Source organism: Jaculus jaculus, chromosome 5 (assembly GCF_020740685.1).
Source record: "Jaculus jaculus isolate mJacJac1 chromosome 5, mJacJac1.mat.Y.cur, whole genome shotgun sequence".
Taxonomy (NCBI): domain Eukaryota; kingdom Metazoa; phylum Chordata; class Mammalia; order Rodentia; family Dipodidae; genus Jaculus; species Jaculus jaculus.
Genome location: NC_059106.1, coordinates 120271998 through 120294586, shown reverse-complemented (window position 1 = coordinate 120294586; position 22589 = coordinate 120271998). Strand labels below are relative to the sequence as shown.

The window sequence follows — 22589 nt, the reverse complement described above, 5'->3', positions numbered from 1 at the left end:
ACAGAAAAAAACTTACAGATCTACACAGGAGTGCCTCAAATATTTTATTCTCAGCTTTTTATTATACTAGATGAACTTGTCACTAGAGAACAGGACTTTGAATAAGGTAACATGATAGCCCTTTACAATGAAAGTAACCAGAGTATAAGATATACAACAAAAGTATAAAAGAATAAAGAAACTGCAAGTGATTTTGCCTTGCTGAGCTTGCTACCTTTGATGGCTTGACATTAGTTGTGATACAAAGAACAGAACATTTGGACCAAAGAGCAGTCAAGGAATGTAGTCCCATTATACTAAAGCAAGGGTTGTTTTGGAAACATAAGCCAGAATCTAATGCCCTCCATGAGACTGGGCTTGTTCTTGTGCCATTTAAACAATAGCAGATCATAGAAGAAAAACCCAAAATCCCTTCCCCTTATTATAAAGCAGAGAAGAAATAAGGATGACACAAAGAATCTGCAGATAAAGCTTAGAGCAAAGACCTCATTGGTACTTCAGGAACCAGGCTTCCCCCTTCCCCTCTCCTGGAACTTAGGAAGGCCTTATTTCAGAGTAGAAGGTTGTGCCATGAAACTGGTCTAATGATGATAAGTGCAGCAGGGTGGCAAAGTATAAAATGTGTACTCCAGGCACTGTGGTTTCTAACTAAAACAAAAATAAAAAACAAACAAACAAACAAAAAACTAGGTGTATCTTGGAGAAGACCCCTCACACAAGAGCCTCACCAAGGGTTAGGACCAAAACCAGATGATGACTTTTCATGTGGGATGATGAAACCTGCAGGAAGTATTTGGGAACATGAACACAGTGCCTCCTTTTTGCAGGTCTCAGCAGTGCTCTCCACCTGAACAGACTGCAAAGGGCACAGTTTAGAGATTTTCTGCCACAAGGGAACCATTCTGAATCAGCACTGCCCAATACCGAAACCACAGTTTAGATGTGGCTAGTGCACTCGAGGAGTTGCACTTTTAATAGGCCCACATGTTTACTAGACGGGCAGAGCAGCTGCTGGGTGCTGGATCCTCTCAATACCTCCAGGTCTCTGTGCATGGGATAACCTTTCTCTTTATGACCCAGATCAAAAAACAAAAACAAACAGAAACAAAGCACATTCATCTGTTCTGGGGAGGCATCTTTGAGCAGTCCAGGTTAATTCTCTATGTTCTCACTGTACTTTGTATGAATTTCCTATATTTTGTCCCACATTACTGTAATTATCCATCTATCTGCATCTTTACAGGGCAAGAATATTTTTCCCTTCTCTGTATTCAAAAGTTACTTGGCACAGGCTGTACCTAAAAGCACTTGTATATAAGTTACTCTCTTAACAGTCATGTTTGCTCAATAAGGTATCAGCCACTGATAAACAAGATTCTCAGCATTTCATGTGGCTTAGACTAAATAAGACCTGGATGACCTTAGCTTTAATGACAAATATTATAAAACAACCTGGATGCCTCTCTGAAAAGATCTAGTGGGTTGATGGAATGTGGCCAGGCAAGGACTCTTATATGAGCCTCTGAGTCCTTTTTATCTCATAGCTAACAGTTACTGGCCAGACATTCCATCTTTCAATGCTATGTGTGTTGTACCGAAGAAGTACCACTTACTAGAAAATTTACAAAGGGATTTGGGGAACTGCAAGAAGTAGATCTCTATGGGATTAGAACTCCCGCACCAACAGCTCTTATCTCAAGTTCTTATTCATGTTAACAAAAAATTGAGAATAAAGACTCAAGAGAAGGGTAAATTATGAGATTTACCTTAGGGAGAGTTAAGATGAGACAGGAAAGCTCCCAAGGCAAAAGTAGTTCTTTCCCTTCCCAGCCTGGCAGAGGCGACAGAGAATATCTCCCTCACATAGGGAACAAGAGAGGAAGAGTGACCAGACATCCAGTCAGAATGAGCCTCATCACCAGGCTATGGTATAGGGAAGGGACCTGATTGGCTCATGGGCACACAAGGAGTATTGGCTCCAGAAGGGACCACACACTGGGCTAAGGCCTATGGCACTAAGGAAGAAATAGGAAGCTGTTGGTGTTGCTGAGGAGAGATGAGGAAGTGGTTGTTATCTGAAGCCATCTGGAATTAGACTGAATCAAATGAGAGTTCTAGTCTTGTCAGAGAAGACATGGTGACATCCATGTTTTTGTTGGCCAGTCTCTAGCTAACAGACACATGTGTCTACCAGACTGGCAGAGCAGCTGCAGTGTGCTGGATCCTCTCAATACCTCCAGGTCTCTCTGCATGGGATAACCTTTCTCTTTAAGATCCAGCTCTAAGACTTAGCTCCTGAAAAAGCTACTTTGCTCCTAATCTGTATCAAGAGGACCACAAGACACCTCATTGGATTTTTACAACTCAATCTTACCAGACCATCAAACTCAAAACAACATGAGACAGACAGACCTTGACTGAGGAAGTTTAAGTGGGCCAGGGCACAGAGCCTAGAGGAAGAATTAACACAGGTGTGAGAGGGTCAGGTAGGCCAGAAAGCATGCTGTACTCACTCTGCAGTAGGTCCCAGATGGACCAAGCTCCCACTGCAGTAGCCTCTACTAGATCTGCAAGCCCCATTCAGTCACAATGTCAGCTGCCTGGACCTCACAGGTGAGGACTGTGTTACACACAGGCCAGATGTCCCAGGAATATCTTCAGTCTATTCTCTAGAGCTTCAGAGGATGTGTTGGGCCTGGACCTTGGTTTCTAGGGTACTGAAAGTGCCTCTTCATATATATCTCCACCTGAAGATGCAGGCTTTCCATACTAAACACAAATGCTTGCTATACTGTGTTTTTTAAAATATATTTTTAATTTTTTATTCATTTTTATTTATTTATTTGAGAGTGACAAACAGAGAAAGAGGCAGATAGATAGAGAATGGGCGCCAGGGCCTCCCGCCACTGCAAATGAACTCCAGATTCATGTGCCACCTGTACATCTGGCTTACATGGGTCCTGGGGAATCAAGACTTGAACAGGGGTCCTTAGGCTTCACAGGCAAGCGATTAACCGTTAAGCCATTTCTACAGCCCATATACTGTGTTTTAATACACACCATTTCATTTAGTTTTCTCCCAAAATCCTTTGATGAAGATATTATCCTAACCTTGCTAATGAGATGAGATGAGGGAAGCAGAATATAGAAAGGACAGACAAACTGAATGTCATCTTATTCTAAAACTCAAGTTCCTGGAATTATCAAAAGTGGCTCTACCATGAGGGAAGACAATCATATTTGAGATTTTGAAGATGGGGGTTAGCCAAGCTCATTCATTACCAGTTCACTCACTCCTACACAAAGCCCCTTAGCATCTGTGACTAACTCATGCTGTGCCTCTACAAAACCATGGGCTTTCAGGGTCAGTTACAAATCGCTGTAATTTGATATTGTAATTCTGTAAATTCCAAAAACCTGTTCCTTGCCAATTTTTAATTCTACATTCCTCAGTTCTTGTGAAGGCTTCACATATTGCCATGGATATAAGCTGACAATGATCCATAACTTTCAAGATGGATTCATGGCCTATGGAAAACGATTATTTTTATCTTGCTATAATATTTTCCATGAGGATAACTATCATGGTCATAAGTAACCAAGTGCCATGAGCAATAGCAGGGGATCACGAAAGATGCATTTTGAAGTCATGGGAAGAAGAGACTATAAATACAAGAGCTTAATGGGGATGGGAAATGGGAATAAGGAAATAAAGTAAGCCCCTTAAGTACCCTGTCATAAGCAAGTGGACACATACACTTCTTTAACCATGGCACAGGGCAACCAAAAATGGATTAACAGGAGTCATCAATAATTTTATCACTACAGTGACATAAAACATTGTGGGAGCTGGAGAGATGGCTCCGTGGTTAAGGCACTTGCCTGCAAAGCTCAATGACTCAGGTTTGATTCCCTAGTGCCCATGTGAAGCCAGATGCACAAAGTGGCACATTCATCTGGAGTTCATCTGCAGCATCTAGAGGCCCTGGTACACCTGTTTTCTCTGCCTATCTCTCTCCTTCTCTCCTTGCAAAAAAATAAAAACATTTTTAAAAATTGTCAAACTTTAAAATTTAGCTATACAACTTTGAAATGTGATGAAATAAACTTGATATTTAAACTTTGTAATAATAATGACTTCTCCTTTATAATATTTAATTTACTTATCAGGTATTACTTTATTACACTTTAAAAATATAATTAAATAGCTAGGCATGGTGGCGCACACCTTTAATCAGAGCACTTGGGAGGCAGAGGTAGGAGGATCACTATGAGTTCAAGGCCACCCTGAGACTACATAGTGAATTTGAGGTCAGCCTGGGCTAAGTGAGACCCTACCTTGGGGAAATTTTATATATATATATATAAAATATTTTAAGAAATATTTAAACATTATTTTAAAATATTAAAAATATTTTAAATTTACTTGAGAGAGACACAAGACACACAGAGAGAGAGAGAGAGAGAGAATGAGAGAGTGTGTGAACATGGGCACACCAGAACTTGCTGTCACTGCAAATGAACTCTAGATACATGTGCTACCATGTGTTTCTGGCTTTGCGTGGTTCTTGGGGAATAAAACCTGGGCTGTCATGCTGTGCAAGCAAGTACTTTTAATCACTAAGCCATTTCCCCAGTACCTTTAATTTTGTTACTTCAAGGTAGGGTCTCACTCTAGTCTAGGCTCTGTAGTCCTAGGCTGATTTCAAACTTACAACAATCTTCTTACCTCTACTTCCAAGTGCTGGGATTAAAGTCATGTGCCATCACACCTGGCTCCTCAATCCCTTTATAACACTTAATTTGTGTATATTTATCCATTAGTAAAAATAACACATGTCATTTGCAAACTTCTTCTAATCAAAACACCAAAGAAAAACTTTAGGTGGGCTTCATCTGCTCCTGGGCATGGGCAGGAACTCTTCATACTCTTTTCTCTCCTTCTCTTAAGAAGTTTATAAATGTGCCCAATTTAGACAAAGAAATCCAGGCACCATAAAGACAATGGAGATAACACTTCTTGAATAATTAATCTTTCATTTAATCAAGTTGGAACAGAGAAAGTGATAATAATCTACTCTGGAATGGGGCTTATTTAATCTGTCTAGGAACAGTGGCGATTATGTGCTGGGCAGGATATCAGCACACAGCCAGCCTCAGCTCAACCTCCTGAAAGGCTGGAGATACTGTGGAAGAGACAGAATTGGTGTCCCCTCCAAAATCAGCTTTTGAGACCAGAAAAAGAAGGTGTGAAGAACTGTTGATTTTCTCATGGTCCCAGGCCAGGATGCTGCTGTGGCCTAGTCCCACAGGAAGAGTGCAGGGCTCCTTCTCTCAGATAAGAAGCTACCTGGGGAGACATTATCCCAGACCAGAGGAAACCTGCTCTGCAGAGCAGTGTGAAGACTCTAGCAGATGTGTGTTTTAGCCTCTGAACTACTATTCTGAGTCCCCCAAACATGCAGGAATTAAGGAAGTTAGGGGTGACTGCCCCCTCCCAGAGTTAAAGTAAGGAATGCCCTTGAGCTGCCCTTGCAGCCTTCACTTTGCTAGAGGTCAGAGGAAGATCTGGCTTCTCCTTATCTCTTGCTATTTAAGTGAATTCCCTAGATCTATTTTTCCCACAAATGAGCTCCCTAGGCAGGAGTCCCCATTTCTTAGAATTTAGCTTCCTTGAAAGGATTAAACCTGAACCTGGCATTTTGATTAAGCTCAGCCCCAAAACTTTGCCTCAGGGCTGGTTAGCTTGACAACCATTCAGAACCTATAAATGACACCAATTTGGGTTTCTGGGTGGGCTCTACCCCTCCTGCCTTCTCATGGGCAGGAGCTCTTTATACTCTTTCCTTGTTCCTTCTCTTAATCTAACAAAGACTCTCTAAACTTTACCCTCTGGTATGTGCATTTCAATTCTTTGAATTCGTAAGAAAAGAATCTGAGAACACTCTAAAATTCCTGTATCACATGGGTAAACTGGCGAGGAACCCCCAAGTTTCTGTTTCAGAATCACTGAGCTGAGACTCTGAGATCCACAGGACAAATGCAAATAAACCACACAAATCACTACTTCTCGAAGCATGCTAGGGAGCTGGGTCATCACTGGTATTTCACTTCCATCCAACCACAAGTCCAGTTGATTGATAAATACCAGAATGTACAACTTGTGACACATTAGTCAATAAAAAGAACAAACTTTCCTTTTGATGTCCTAGAAGGTTTCCCTAAAATTTAAACCAAATGCCAACAATGCTTACTTCTACTATGGACACACAGAATCTGTTATTTATGTTCAGGTAGACAAATAACAGAGTCATAGTGAAGGAGACGCAGAAGAAAACTAGCTTCTTTTAGGCGGTTTCAGGGTTTCAGTTAGAGCCTAACGAGGGAACCATTGCTTTGGCAGCAACGGAATTTCTGTCTCATCCAATTTCATCCATAACAGCACCAGTGACCCCTGCTGCCTCCACAGTCTACACATGACCTAGGTGGGCCAGCCTTTGGGTCAGCCCCCTTAATCCACAAGCCAATCAAGTCTTCCCCTTACATACTTGGATCTGACAGAAAAAAAGAAAATCCAAATTGACTATAAAGGCTTGCCCATGGTGATCTCTGCTCTCTCCCCCAGGGATCTCATCTGGACACATGTAAGTCTGCCTTTCTTCCCCTTAGTTTTGCTGAGAAGGAAAGAAGGCTCCTCCTTGGCCTGAGCATTTCCCTGTTTGTCTTCCAACTGTGTCATGCTTGGGGGTACCTTTTCACTTTGATTACAGGTATGATTTATCTTTGATCTCTGAATCTACCACGTCTCCTTCGTCTAAACTCTAGATCTACCACATGGGTACTTCCTCTAAAGTCTGGGCCTGCTTTGTGTGTAATTTCTTTAAACTCGGAGTAACCATGGGTTTAATAATGCTTTACTTCTCCTTTCTCATCTGAATCTCTCCCACTCTGATTCAGTACTTTCCCTCTGTTACTCTTCCTTAAGTCTTCAGCACACTCTCTCTCAGCTTTCTTTCATGTGGAGGCTCAGGGTGGGTACTGGGCTGCCCACGAGTGTGTGTTTCTTCTGTTTCTTTTTTTGCATGTGCTTCTAGATCTTGTCTTTCATGTACTTAAGAAACTGGCCCACCCTTTCCCTAGGTCCTAATCCCTACATAAACCTCCCAATTTATAATTTCTCCCTAAGTAAACAACAATTAATAATTTATACTTCTTAAGTCCATTTTTATCATAATTCTTTGTTGAAATAGGATAAGAACTCAAAATTGGGGTTCAAAAGTTTTAGAAACCCCTCTAGAATCCCAAAATCCTGCATCAATAATGGCAGTAGTTTTATCATCAGCCAATTTACATTCTTTGTCTTAAAAATGTTACCATAAAACAACCAATAAACTGCTCTAGGAAATGGCAGAGAGCCTAGCAAGCTTATACCTAAAACATTTGTAATCTAAATGTGAGATAGGATAGGCCATTCCTGAATAACTCTGATGGAATAAAACCTATGCATCTGTATAAGACACAGACATTGCACACAGATCACAAATAGAATCCCAAATATATATATATGCATATATATACATACACATACATTTATGTGTGTGTGTGTGCACACATAACCAACAACTCTGTGAGAGTCAAATCATGGGATCAATAGAGAATGAAAGTCAAAATGTAGGTGGCTGAATATTTGCTATAGTTTGCATGAAATTATTATCATGGTTATGCAATCTGATTACAATGATGCCAACAGGACACAAGAATCAGTGATTGCTTGGTTACCTGTTAAGGCAACTGCTCATGCTCACTACTACTTCACAATTGGCTTGGTCCAGGTAGGTAACACAGGAGTTACTGTCATACCTTGTAACATCAACGTGGGTTGGCCATCAAAGGGATCCACAGGGAACTGAAATGGGCTATACTCTGGGACTTGTAAAAGGAACAATGCTTCAGAGCTCTAGTAAAAAGAAAACTCCTGCCGGTTAAGATGGCGGCGTAGGTACCACGCCAAAACAGCCTGGGGGGGGAAAGACCAAAATAAACTCAGCAAAATACACACTTTTACTAAAAAGTGAGGTGTATAGGAAGTTGAGGCGGCAGCGGAGAAGTGGAAGAGTTATAGAGCATCCAGAGCCTGCACAGCCGGGAACAGCGGCTCCGGGGCGGCTCAGCTACCCGCCGCAACCGCGGAGCGGCAGAAAACCGCCGGTCTCTCGACTCGAGCCGCAGGACAAGCCAGGTGCGGGATTTTCCCCTCACACCGCGCTCTCCGCAACTCGGGAAACGTGAGGGGAGAGCGGCAGCGAGCAACGGAGGGAGGAGCAGACCGCGAGGTAAAAGCACACGATACAACCAGAACAGCCGCGGCTCCCTCCCCTCCCCTGCCGCCTGAACCCAGCTCCAGCGAACACAGCAGCGGCCCGGGACCCGGCCACGCCAACTTGGGCTGACGGCGGGACCCAAGCAGGAGCAGAATTTGGCAGCAACTTCAGCGGCTCCAGCACCGGTACCAGTGGCCCCAGCAGCAGCGGACCCAGGACAGCAGCGGCTTCGGGGTGAGCAGCAGCGGTGGACACGACAACGGCAGCTTCAGCAGTGGTGGGGGCTCCGGCGGAGGCACCTACAACAGCTGCAGAGGCGGCAGCAGCTCAGTTTGCCCCGTAGGAAAAGCAAGTGCCCAGCTCCAGAAATCAGAACAGCAGCCCGACGACCCAGGCAGCAACTTGACTGAGACCACAATCACCCAAGGTAACTGGGATTGCACCAGGGAAGGGTCTCACCTGGTCACAAGCTGACTTGGATACCTCAACAGACCAGAAATCTAAACCTCTTTGTTGATAGAGGATCTGGTCATTATAATAACTACTCTTGCATACATACTCGGGGCTGTTGTTGATGGAATGGGTACAGTGTTTAGCTAAATTTTAGAATCTACCAGTATATTATTCCACTCAGCCTGCTTGAATACTCCTATAGCAGGGAAACTCAACCCCTAAGAACATCTTTGTAGATACTCTGAGAGTCTTAAGAGCCACACCTAATACCTTAAGGTCCTACCCTGAAAATATTTTACACCAAATCAATTGATACAGCTAAGAATACACAGCTAGCTAGAAAATCCAAGCATTAACTTAATCCAAGATGCAAAAATATATACATTATAACACAAGAAACACTAAAAAGCAAGACGATATAAATCCACCTAAAAGTATCAATGCATCAGAAATGTCCTCCAGTGAGAAAGAGTTAGAGGAAATGCCTGAGAAAGAGTTCAAAAGAATAATTATAAATATGTTCAAAGAGGTCAAAGAACACATGAATACAACCAAAGAAGAAATCAAAGAGGAAATCAAAGAGGAAATCAAAGGAATCAAAGAAGAGGCAGGACACCAATTTAATGAAATAAAGAAGGCAATACAAGACATAAATAGAGAAATAGAAATAATAAAGAAAAACCAGTCAGAATTATTAGCAATGAAGAACACAGTTAATGAAATAAAAAACTCTGTAGAAAATCTCACCAGTAGGATGGATGAGGGAGAGGACAGAATATCTAAGCTAGAAGATCAGGTGGCAGACCTAATGCAGTCCAACAAAGAGAAAGACAAACTTATAGAAAAGTACGAGTGGGAATTTCAAGATATTCGGGACACTATGAAAAGATCCAATATAAGAATTCAGGGCATAGTAGAAGGAGAAGAATTCCACTCCAGAGGCATAGTAGGCATCTTCAACAAAATCATAGAGGAAAATTTTCCCCAAATTGGGAAAGAGGTGCCAATACAGATACAGGAAGCCTTTAGAACCCCAGCCAGACAAAACCCAGAAAGAAACTCTCCTCGCCACATTATACTCAAACTTCCAAACACACAAACCAAAGAAAAAATATTGAAAGCAGTTAGAGAGAAAAATCAAGTTACCTACAAAAGCAAGCCCATCAGGATTACAGCAGATTATTCAACACAAACTTTTAAAGCCAGAAGGGCCTGGAGTGATATATTCCAAGTTCTGAAAGATAACAACTGTCAACCAAGGTTACTTTATCCTGCAAAGTTATCCATCCAAATAGATGGAGAAATAAAGACATTCCATGACAAAAGCAGGTTAAAGGAATATCTGAAGACAAAACCAGCTCTACAGAAAATACTTGATAGAATCCTCCATGCTGAACAAAAGGAAAAGCACACATATAAGGAACCTAGAAAAAACCAGCCATACTCAAATACCAGTTAACAGAAGAGAGCACAGGTAGAACAAGTAACACACACACACACACACAAATGGCAAACATAAATACACACCTTTCAATAATATCTCTTAATATCAACGGTCTCAATGCCCCAACGAAAAGACATAGATTTGCAGACTGGGTTAAAAAGCAGGATCCTACAATTTGTTGTCTTCAAGAAACTCACCTTTCTACAAAGGATAGACATTATCTTAGGGTGAAAGGTTGGAAGACGGTGTTTCAAGCAAATGGGCCTAGAAAACAAGCAGGGGTTGCTATCCTAATATCAGACAGGGTGGACTTTAGTCCGAAGTTAGTCAAAAAAGATAAGGAAGGTCACTTTATATTGATTAAGGGCACACTCCAACAGGAGGACATTACAATCCTAAACATATATGCACCTAACATGGGGGCTCCCAAATTCGTCAAACAAACACTATTAGAACTAAGGTCACAGATAACACCAAACACGGTGGTGGTGGGTGACTTTAACACCCCACTCTCATCAATTGACAGGTCATCCAGGGAAAGAATAAACAGAGAGGCATCTGGACTAAATGAGGTCATAGAAGATATGGACCTAACAGATATATACAGGACATTTCATCCAAAGGCTGCAGAATATACATTCTTTTCAGCAGCACATGGAACATTCTCTAAAATAGACCATATATTAGGACACAAAGCAAATCTTAACAAATTCAGGAAAATTGAAATAATTCCTTGCATTCTATCTGACCACAATGGAATTAAACTACAAATCAGTAGCAAGAAAGGCTATAGAGCATACACAAAATCATGGAAGCTAAACAATACACTACTAAATGATGAGTGGGTCAATGAAGAAATCAAAAAGGAAATCAAAAAATTTATAGAGTCAAATGATAATGAGAACACAACATACCAAAATCTCTGGGACACAATGAAGGCAGTTCTAAGAGGTAAATTTATAGCCTTAAGTGCCTATATTAAGAAATTAGAAAGGTCGCAAGTAAACGACCTAATGCTTCGCCTTAAAGCCTTGGAAAAAGAAGAACAAGGCAAACCAAAAAGTAGTAGACAGGAAGAAATAATAAAGATTAGGGCAGAAATTAATGAAATAGAAACAAAAAGAACAATCCAAAGAATTAATGAAACAAAGAGTTGGTTCTTTGAAAGGATAAACAAGATTGATAAACCCTTAGCAAATCTGACCAAAAGAAAGAGAGAAGAGACACAAATTAATAAAATCAGAGATGAACAAGGTAACATCACAACAGATTCCAGAGAAATTCAAAAAATTATAGGGACATACTATAAAAGCATATACTCCACAAAGTATGAAAATCTGAAAGAAATGGATGATTTCCTTGATCTATATGACCTACCTAAATTAAATCAAAATGAGATTAATCACTTAAATAGACCTATAACAAACATGGAGATCCGAGCAGTTATCAATAATCTCCCAACTAAAAAAAGCCCAGGCCCGGATGGATTCACTGCTGAATTTTACCAGACTTTTAAGGAAGAGCTAACACCATTGCTTCTTAAGCTTTTCCAGGAAATAGAAAAAGAAGGAATCCTACCAAACTCCTTCTATGAGGCCAGCATCACCCTGATACCAAAACCAGGCAAAGATAGAACAAAAAAAGAAAATTACAGACCAATCTCCCTCATGAACATAGATGCAAAAATTCTCAACAAAATATTGGCAAACAGAATACAAGAGTATATCAAAAAGATCATTCACCCTGACCAAGTAGGCTTTATCCCAGAGATGCAGGGATGGTTCAACATACGCAAATCTATAAATGTAATACATTACATAAATGGGTTGAAGGACAAAAATCACATGATCATCTCATTAGATGCAGAGAAAGCATTTGACAAAATCCAACATCCCTTCATGATAAAAGTCCTACAGAGACTGGGAATAGAAGGAACATATCTCAATATAATAAAGGCTATTTATGACAAGCCTACAGCCAACATATTACTAAATGGGGAAAAACTGGAAGCTTTTCCACTAAAATCAGGAACAAGACAAGGGTGTCCACTGTCTCCACTTCTATTTAATATAGTTTTGGAAGTCTTAGCCATAGCAATAAGGCAAGAGACACACATAAAAGGGATACAAATTGGAAAGGAAGAAATCAAGTTATCACTATTTGCAGATGACATGATTCTATACATAAAGGACCCTAAAGACTCTACTAGCAAGCTGTTAGAGCTAATCAAAACCTACAGCAATGTAGCAGGATACAAAATAAATACACAGAAATCAGTAGCCTTCATATATGCTAACAACAAACACACAGAGGATGAAATCAGAGAATCACTCCCATTCACAATTGCATCAAAAAAAATAAAATACCTTGGAATAAACCTAACTAAGGAAGTAAAGAATCTATACAATGAGAACTTTAAGACACTCAAGCGAGAAATTGCAGAAGACACTAGAAAGTGGAGAAACATCCCTTGTTCCTGGCTTGGGAGAATCAATATCGTGAAAATGGCAATCTTACCTAAAGCAATCTACACATTTAATGCAATCCCTATCAAAATTCCAAAGGCTTTCTTCATGGAAATAGAAAAAACAATCCAAAAATTCATTTGGAATCATAAAAAACCTCGAATATCTAAAATAATACTGAGCAACAAAAAAGAGGCTGGTGGTATCACCATACCTGATTTTAACCTATACTACAGAGCCATAGTAACAAAAACAGCATGGTACTGGCACAAAAACAGACATGTAGATCAGTGGAACAGAATAGAGGACCCAGATGTAAGCCCAAGTAGCTATAGCCACCTGATATTCGATAAAAATGCCAAAAATACTCATTGGAGAAGAGACAGCCTCTTCAACAAATGGTGTTTTGAAAACTGGATAAATATCTGCAGAAGGATGAAAATAGATTCTTCTCTCTCGCCATGCACAAGAATTAAGTCCAAATGGATTAAAGACCTTAACATCAGACCGGAAACTTTGAAACTGCTAGAGGAAAAAGTAGGGGAAACCCTCCAACATATTGGTCTTGGCAAAGACTTTCTAAATACAACCCCAATTGCTCAGGCAATAAAACCACAGATTAACCACTGGGACCTAATGAAATTACAAAGATTTTGCACCGCAAAGGACACAGTGAAAAAAGCAAAGAGGCAACCTACAGAATGGGAAAAAATCTTCGCCAGCTATATATCTGATAAAGGATTAATATCTAGGATATACAAAGAACTCAAAAAGTTAACTAATAAGGAATCAAACAGGCCAATCAAAAAATGGGCTAAGGAGCTAAATAGAGAGTTCTCAAAGGAAGAAATACGAATGGCATATAAGCACCTAAAAAAATGTTCTACATCACTAGTCATCAGGGAAATGCAGATTAAAACTACATTGAGATTCCATCTCACTCCTGTCAGATTGGCCACCATCATGAAAACAAATGATCATAAATGTTGGCGGGGATGTGGAAAAAAAGGAACCCTTCTGCACTGCTGGTGGGAATGCAATCTGGTCCAGCCATTGTGGAAAACAGTGTGGAGGTCCCTAAAGCAGCTAGAGATTGATCTACCATATGACCCAGCTATAGCACTCCTAGGCATATATCCAAAGGACTCATCTCATTTCCTTAGAAGTACATGCTCAACCATGTTTATTGCTGCTCAATTTATAATAGCTGGGAAATGGAACCAGCCTAGATGTCCCGCAACAGATGAGTGGATAATGAAGATGTGGTACATTTATACAATGGAGTTCTACTCAGCGGTAAAGAAAAATGAAGTTATGAAATTTGCAGAAAAATGGATGGACCTGGAAAGTATTATACTAAGTCAGGTAACCCAGGCCCAGAAAGCCAAGCGCCACATGTTCTCCCTCATATGGGGATCCTAGCTACAGATGACTGGGCTTCTGTGTGAGAATGAAAATACTTAGTAGCAGAGGCCAGTAAGTTGAAAAGGAGACATAAAGGGTGGAGAAAGGAAGGGAGGAGGATACTTAATAGGTTGATATTGTATATATGTAATTACAATGATTGTAATGGGGAGGTAATACGATTGAGAACGGAATTTCAAACGGGAAAGTGTGGGGGTGGGGAGGGAGGGAATTACCATGGGATATATTTTATAATCATGGAAAATGTTAATAAAAATTAAAAAAAAAAAAAAAAAAAAAAAAAAAAAAGAAAACTCCTTCAAGGCGTCCTTTCAGCGCTGCTTTTCTTCATTTGGTCCATTAGAAATTACAGGCTTTTACCAGTAATGGCTTAAACTAAATGCTCCTCAAGTACAGTCACTGCAATTGCTTAGAATAGAGGGCTGTGATTACAGAAAGGATACCCACAGAAACACCATTTGAAATCTACACTCACCTCCACAGGCAGCATCTGCTCGGTGTTATACAGACAGCGGCAAATCTTCAACACTTCATTCCCTAGTTCCTCCTTGTTCTCCTCTGTGCATCTGGTCAGCATCATTGTTGCCAGTCTCACCCAGGGATTACTGGCTATACTGGTTGTTGTGGAGAAACATTGGAGCTAATTAAGGCTCTCAAAACAGTGATAAGACATTTAGAAATAAAAACAAAATCTCACTTATGAAACAAAATACCTAGGACGAATTGCACCAAGAGTCAAGAGATGTGTTCTCCAAGTCAGTCTGTAAACAGACAACACATGGAGGCATCCACAAGCAGCTCACAACACAAGAGTGGGAACAGTGGGTGTGCGAGTGAGCCCAGGCTCTGTAACCATATCTCAGGCTCAAATTCTCACTTCACAAGTTCCTGCTTTTGGAAACTTGTTTTAGCCTCTCAGCCTAAGTTTGTGGTTCTGGGGATGCCAACTGGTCCTTCATAGCCCAGAGCAGTATGACAAAGTGAGGCAATGTTTTCCTTGAGGAGTTGCTGGATTTAGGAATGAGGGGCAGAATTGCACCATAAAGCCCACCTTACTATTGCTTCTGGAAACTCTGGCACTTGTAGAACTTGTTATTGGCAGTGCTGCATGGGGTGAGGGCTGTGCATAGCCAGGTTGTCTTAGAAGCATTGGCCAGGGAAGTGACAGAAGAGCAGTAGAAAGACTACACCATGCTTCTGGTGGTTCCTTACATTTGAAGCATAGTTTGCCCTCCCCTCCCCAACCACTGCCATTACCCATGTGACATACAAGCATCACGCTTTATGGGCAAGGTAAAAGTACTGATTTTACATATGTTTGCCAAACACTTTACTATTTAATAAGAGCCTGTTGTCTCCTTAGCACAACACTAGAATCCACACATTGAACAGTGAGGGGTGGTCCTTTGCTTTCATGAAAGAAATCTATTCCTTGTCTCCTGAACCAGTCCAACAGTGGCAAGTGGACTCAGGCCAGACTATACTGTCAGTGAAGACAGAATTTCCAACCTCCATAGTACAACTCTATCATATTTTCACTACTTTCTTACAAGAAACTAATTAAATCTCAGGTTGCTACATGGTGCATTCAGGGTGCCAATGGAGCTCCAGGACAGAGTCCATAGGCTGGGTCTTCTAAAAGTCCAGGATGTGCTAGTTCTCGTCTTTCAAGCTCTAGGTTGTGTAGGGTTTTTCTCTACCAGGCTTACTCACTTCAGTGGAAGCATTAGTCTGCCCACACTGTGAACCAATGGCAATAAATCATAAAAGTAATTTTCACCAGCCAGCTGTGGCACACTACCTGACAGCTACGAGTCTTCCATAAGTGCACACCTACCATACTTCTCAGAATATTCCTAGAAGAAATACAAAAATAAACACTCGACTTGGGGGACAGGTTGAACATCTCTTTTTTGGTATAGGTAGTGTGTGTGTATGGATGTGTGCACGCACACACACGTTCACACACTTTGTGAGCATAGATGTGGAGGCCAGAGGATGATGCTGAGTGTTCTCTTCTTCTCCTCTATCACTCTTTACTTTTATTTCCTTGAGACAGGGCCTCTCACTGAACATGGAGGTTATTTCTTGGCTATACTGGCTAACCAGAGAGCCTCAGTGATCCTCCATGTCTCTGCCTCCCTCAGCACTGGGCTTACAGGAATGTATGACCACATCAGCTTGGTGGGTGCTGAGGATGAAACTCAGGTCCTGCTGATTATACAGCAAGTGGTCTCACCCACTCAGCCATCCTCAGTGCCATATAATCTGAAATCTAAAATCCAAAAGGCTACAAGCAGGAGACTTTTTGAGTTCTGACATGATATCACAAGTGGAAATTTCACATCTGACTCCATGTGAAAGGTCACAGTCAAAGTGTGAGCATTAAAAGTACAGAATAATATTACCTTCAGGCTATATAAAGAGTATAAATGAACACAAATGAACTGTGTGTGTAGACTTAGGTCCCTCTCCACTATGTAAATATCTTTTAATTTGAATTTAGGAACATTTCTGTTCCTAAGCATTTTGGCAAAGGCATACTCAACTTGTACTAGTACACTGGAAGTCATAGAGATCAAGTGAATTCTTATATTTTAAACCTTATTTTGTTAACTGGAAATATGCAGTCATTCTCACTCTACCCTTTCCTTCATTCTCTACCAGTCTGTCTTTATACTGGATTGCCTGGGGAAAAAGTAGTACTTCTAAGAATCTGTTTGGAAGAATCTCAAAATATATTCTGTGCTGAGAAAGCAGAAACAAAGATAGTTCTGACTAGTCTGGTTTTCCCTTAGGCAGGGAGGCAGGCTGGCAGAGGGGTGTCACTGTCTAGATTCTAATGATGTAACAAAGGAGTTTTGTCATACAAACATACGCAATTTACTAATCTCAGCTATATGTGATTTTAAAAGATAGAATATACTTATAATAATTTATAATGTTGTATCAATAAATGGATTAACAAATTTTTTTTTCAAGGTACGGTATCACTCTAGCCCAGGCTGATCTGGAACTCACTCTGTAGTTACAGTCTGGCCTTGAACTCACAGTGATCTTCCCTTCCCCTGCCTCCAAAGTGCTGGAATTACAGGTGTATACCACCATGCTCAGCCTGAATTAAATATTTTAAATGCAACACAATGTTTTAAGTGAAACTGATTTGGGAACCAAAGGAAAGTCTACTGTCACAGTGCCACAGAAGGGCTTATGATGAGCCAGCCATACCATATCTGCAAACAGTACGGGTAAGGTACTTGGGCATGGTGCCAACACACCTTTAATTCTGCACTTGGGAGGTTGAGACTTACACGTTCAAGGCCAGCTTAAGCTATGGCATTAAACCTTGTCTCAAACAACAATGCTCAACACAACAAAACAAACAAAAATTCCCAAATCAAACAGTGAATCTAAGAACCTGTTTTTAAACTGCAAATCAGTTCTTATGATTATAAGATACAAATGAAAGAGACTTAACAAACACTTTTTTTTTTTCCTGTCTAAAAATACTTGGTTAAAAACAAAACAAAAATTCCAATCTCTTTGTTCCAGAAATTTCTAATATGTCTAAGTGGAAAAAAAAAAAAAAAAGCATATGTAGAGGTTGATACTATCTAGAACTTTAGAGTGCTTGTAACATAAGCTCTTCAGATAAGGGAGTGCTTGATACCTTGAAAAAAAAAATATATATATATACATATATATATATATATATATATATACACACACACACATATATATATACATATATGTATATATACATATATATATATACATATATATATACATATACACATACATACATACATACATTATATATATTTTATGTTTATACAAACCTATCTATATGCTAGATATGCACACAAGTGTGTGCTTCATTGGCTCTTTTGAAAATTTCATTTTTAGAAATGATAGCCAGGTTAAGGGACTCTAATTAAGTTAATCATTTAAAAAAAATTATTTATTTATTGGAGAATGACAGAAAGAGAGAGAAAAAGGAAGTTAAAGAGAGAAAGAATGAGTGTGCCAGAGCATCCAGCCACTGCAAACGAGCTCCAGACACAAGCGTCCCCTGGTGCATCTGGATAATGTGGGTCCTGAGGAATTGAGCCTTGAACCAGGGTCTGTAAGCTTCACAGGCAGGTACTTAACTGCTAAGTCATCTCTCCAGCCTGCTAATCTTGTTTTAATACTTACACATATTCACTTTTCATGGGTGGCCAAGCTTGCAAGAGCAAAATCAGGTGCTGAAATTCATCTTCATGGTAACTAGATTCTAGGAGTTCCATGAATAGAGAGCAACGGTTCTCTTCGTTCTCAATGTCAGTTATGTCCACCTAGAAGCAGAAACACATATTTAAAACTGGCAGCAGAGACTGATGAATGGTTTATAGAAATTATAAATTTGATTAATTTTATCAAAAATTCTCTTGGGAAATTTTACAATATGCTGAGTAAAAATTCAACAACATCAAAAATAAAACCAAGGGCTGGAGAGATGGCTTAGCAGTTAAGTGCTTGCCTGGGAAACCTAAGGACCCCGGTTCGAGGCACGATTCTCCAGAACCCACATTAGCCAGATGCACAAGGGGGCGCACACGTCTGGAGTTAGATGCAGTGGTTGGAAGCCCTAGCGCGCCCATTCTCTCTCTCTCTCCCTCTTTCTCTCTCTGTCACTCTCAAATAAATAAATAAAAATGAGCAACAACAACAAAAATAAATAAAAAAAAACAACCAAACTAAAACTAGCTGCTATAATTTGAATGCCACTTGTCGCCCTAAGGCTCATGTGTGGGAGCCCCTTTCTTCAGCACTGCAATTTTAGATGAAATAAAACCTTAAAGAGGTGGAGGCTAGGGTTCCTAAAGCCCTTGGGGTATGGCCCTGGAAAGGGACTGTGGGACCTCACTTTGCCTGAACTTCCACTAACCAGGCAATCTCTCCCTTACATAACTGCTCTTCATCAGGATGTGACAGAGTTAAGAAGGCCCTCCCAAGGTCACACAGGTGAAGAAAGACAAACACCACATGTTCACTCTCATCTGTGGTTCCTAACTAGGACCTACTGGTGATGAGTATAAATGGTAGTATGCATCAGGAATATGGGCATAAAACTAGAATGAGAGCAGAAGAAAAATGAAGTAGGGAGGAAGGAGAGGAGGAAGTACTTAACAGGCTAAGTGAGGGGCAGAATAAAGAGGGTGGAAGGGTAATGGAGGGGTAAGGGCTAGGGAGGGTGAGGAAGGGAATAACAGTTAGGATGACATTAATCGGTTCCATAAAAACCCTCCTTCAAGATATCATACTACGCTCTCCTTGAGACTTGAGTCCTACAATCTCTAGAAACTTCTTTCACAAGTTCTGTATCTTATTTGATTTTAAAACATTGCATTAAAGGTTGTTTAGAACTATAAAAATCACAGGAAAAAATTAAACTTTCTTTTCTGAAATAAATTTGAACAGATAGGCTTCTACATAGCTGGCTCACTGGTATTTAAAATGTTAAAATAAAAATTTTAGATTTGAAACTATAATATTTCTGCATACTTAATATTTGAAGTGATTTTTTTAAAGAGTAAATGACCTAAATTAATTCCTAATTTTCATTAGGAAATTGCTAGCCTACATGTACCTAGAAAATTTCTTTAACTTGAAATTAAATTTTACTAATGTGTATCCATCAGATAATGTTTTTACTATAAAACAGAATATACTTCATTCATGTGTAATGCAAGCTAAGTCTCTGTCAAATACAGAAGAGTCATTTTCTTCCCAGTGAGTAACAGAATGACATCTGTTTGACATCTATGCAGTTCCAAAAGTCCAGTGTCCAGAGCCTGTGGGAAGGTGAAGAGCCAGACCGGGTTCTCCTCTGTTCTAGTGTCTCTCAACACAGCTTCTCTCTATGTGGGTACACAGTCAGTCATAATGGTAAGTTCATAATGATTTGTTTGCACAGGCATTCAGGTGACAGTACCTGGAAAGGACAACAAGAATGGATGTTTTTCTGTATTTGCTAAATTGTCTGCACTAATGCACTTCCAAAACATTTATTTAATGGTCATCCTGGCTCTGAGCCCATGGAGCCATCTGAAAAAGTCACACCATGAAATCTGCATTTTCACAAATGGTCATATGTACCATGAAATTATCAGTAATTGCTATGGGAAGCCTTGCTCACTCAGTGACCTGTCGAATCTTTCAAATTCTGCCCTCAAACCCCATGGCACCTGTCTGTGGAATAATCACCCATAGCACTTTAGTTTTTAAAGTAATTTCACAATACAGCAACTCGGTTGACCCCTGCCACAGTATTGTGTGGAGGACACTCAGGTGTTAGTAGCCTTGCTGTACATATGGAAATAGGTTCAACTGTCCTGGTAGCAGGGTCCATGTGACAGAAACAAAATATAAATAGATCAGTATGTTCTGACACCAGAGGACTCAATATGCTGGACAAGTTTGGAGTTACTGAAGCTGGACTTCTAATAGGGAGTGTGGTGATATTAACCTATTTATAAAGTAATGAGATTATAAAAAATTTTAAAGCCACCCTCAAGGCCTCCTGGTGGATCCAAGTACACAATCACACACACTTATGCCTCAGAGACCTTGAGAGGTTTTCTTGGCCTATCAGAGTCTTCCCCCAGATATCTGAGCAGTTTAAGCCCTGCTTCCTTCAAGTGACTTGAGTGTCACCTTACTAGCAAAGCCCTTGCTTACCTGCCTGACTTACAGAGGATCCCATGCCTACCTGCCTTCCTTATTGCTTCATTTTTCCTTCTTAGTACTAAAAACTATGTGGCTTATTATATTTAGCTAGTGTTACAGTCAGGTATGCATTGCTGGTAGAAATCACCCAACCAAGAGCAGCTTGTAGGAAAAAAGAAATTTTGGCTTACAGGCTCGAGGGGGAAGCTCCATGATGGCAGAGGTAAACAATGCATGAGCACAGGGTGGACACCATCTCCTGGCCAACATCAGGTAGACAACAGGAACAGGAGAGTGTGCCAAACACTGGCAAAGGGAAACTGACTATAACACCCATAAGTCTGCCCTCAACCATACACTGTCTCCTGGAGGCATTAGTTTCCAAATCTCCATCAGCTGGGAACCTAGCATTCAGAACACCTAATCAAACCACCACATTCCACCCCTGGCCTCCATAAACTGATAACTATCCACAAATGTAATGCTTTCAGTCCAACTTTAAAAGTCCCCATAGTTTTTATCACTCCTAATGATGTTGCAACATCCCCATAATCCAAAGTCTTTTAACTGAGCCATAATATCAAAAAAATCCCCACAATGGCACAGAATAAACATTCACACTGCAAAGATGGCACTGGGCATAGCAAAGAAATATTCAACTAATACAAGGCAAACATCAAACTCTGTAGCTTCAAGTCCAACAACTCTAACCAGTGACAAATCTCCAAGGTCATTAATTCTAAACAGCAACAAGTCTTTGGAGTTCCAATTCTTCCCTTCCAGCTAGGTTACTCATACCCCTGGAAAACTTCATACAAGCCGGCAGTTCTCCTTAGCAGCCATCTTGTGGTCCCGGCATTTTCACTGGGTCTCTACTGCAACCCACGGTCCATCCTCATGGCTCCATGGGGTCTCCATGCTGGTATCCAGCAAACCTGCTTCACACTGCCCATGGCCATTCCCAAAACATAAGATCATGTTGCAAACTCAATGACCCTCTCTTTCCTGCATTTCTTATACTCAACAATACCAGGCAGGGTGCCAGTTTATTAATCTGGAGGGTGGAGGAAGGAATAAAGCAGACTTTGGAGTCAGACACGCTACCGTTGCACCACAAGGTCCCTAATAAAGCAGACTTTGAAGGAGAGGACACTTCTTGAACACTCAGGCCCCTTCAAAAGAGTCTACATTCTTCCTGTTGCCCTAGTACAGGTGAGCTGGCCCAGTCTAAAAGGTTGTAATCTCATATAATGGTAGCTGAACAGGTAGAAGCTTCAGCTCAGATTTAATTTCTGTGCCATAACCATCTGCTCACACCAGACCCTTTCTATGCAAAGCAATTCTGCACAAATTCTCAAGAGATGAACCTAACAGCAAGCCTTTCACACAAACTGCTTCGAGCCCAGTCCAAGCAAAGCTCTTTCTCACCGCCACAAGCCAAACTTCACAGTCCATAGTTCTTACTACATTCAGATCTTTCAACTCTGACCAGAATAGTCCATCAAGCTGTATTTACAGCACTGCAAGGCATCTCTCAGGCCAAGATTTCAAATCCTTACACATTCCTCTTGAAAATCAGCTCCAAAAGGCCAAAGCCACACAGTCAGGTGTCTAGCAGCAACACCACTCATGGTACCAACTTTACTGTTGCAGTCAGGTTTGCATTGCTGGTAGAAATCACCCAACCAAGATCAGCTTGAGGGGAAAAGGATTTATTTTGGCTTATAGACTCGAGAGGAAGCTCCATGATGGCAGGGGAAAACAATAGCA

At 40.6% G+C, this 22589-nt stretch overlaps 1 protein-coding gene across 3 annotated transcripts in view; it reads right to left on the bottom strand.

The window, feature by feature from the left end:
• The window catches only part of Nbas (NBAS subunit of NRZ tethering complex), a 470946-nt gene that overhangs the window by 28005 nt on the left and 420352 nt on the right, over window positions 1-22589 (bottom strand). For all 3 annotated transcript variants that reach the window (XM_045148869.1, XM_004665676.3, XM_045148870.1), the window contains 2 exons: window positions 18306-18445; window positions 14584-14722 (listed from right to left, as the gene is read on the bottom strand). In XM_045148869.1, coding sequence (XP_045004804.1) covers window positions 14584-14722; window positions 18306-18445 — 279 coding nt within the window. The remainder of the gene's footprint in view (window positions 1-14583; window positions 14723-18305; window positions 18446-22589) is intronic.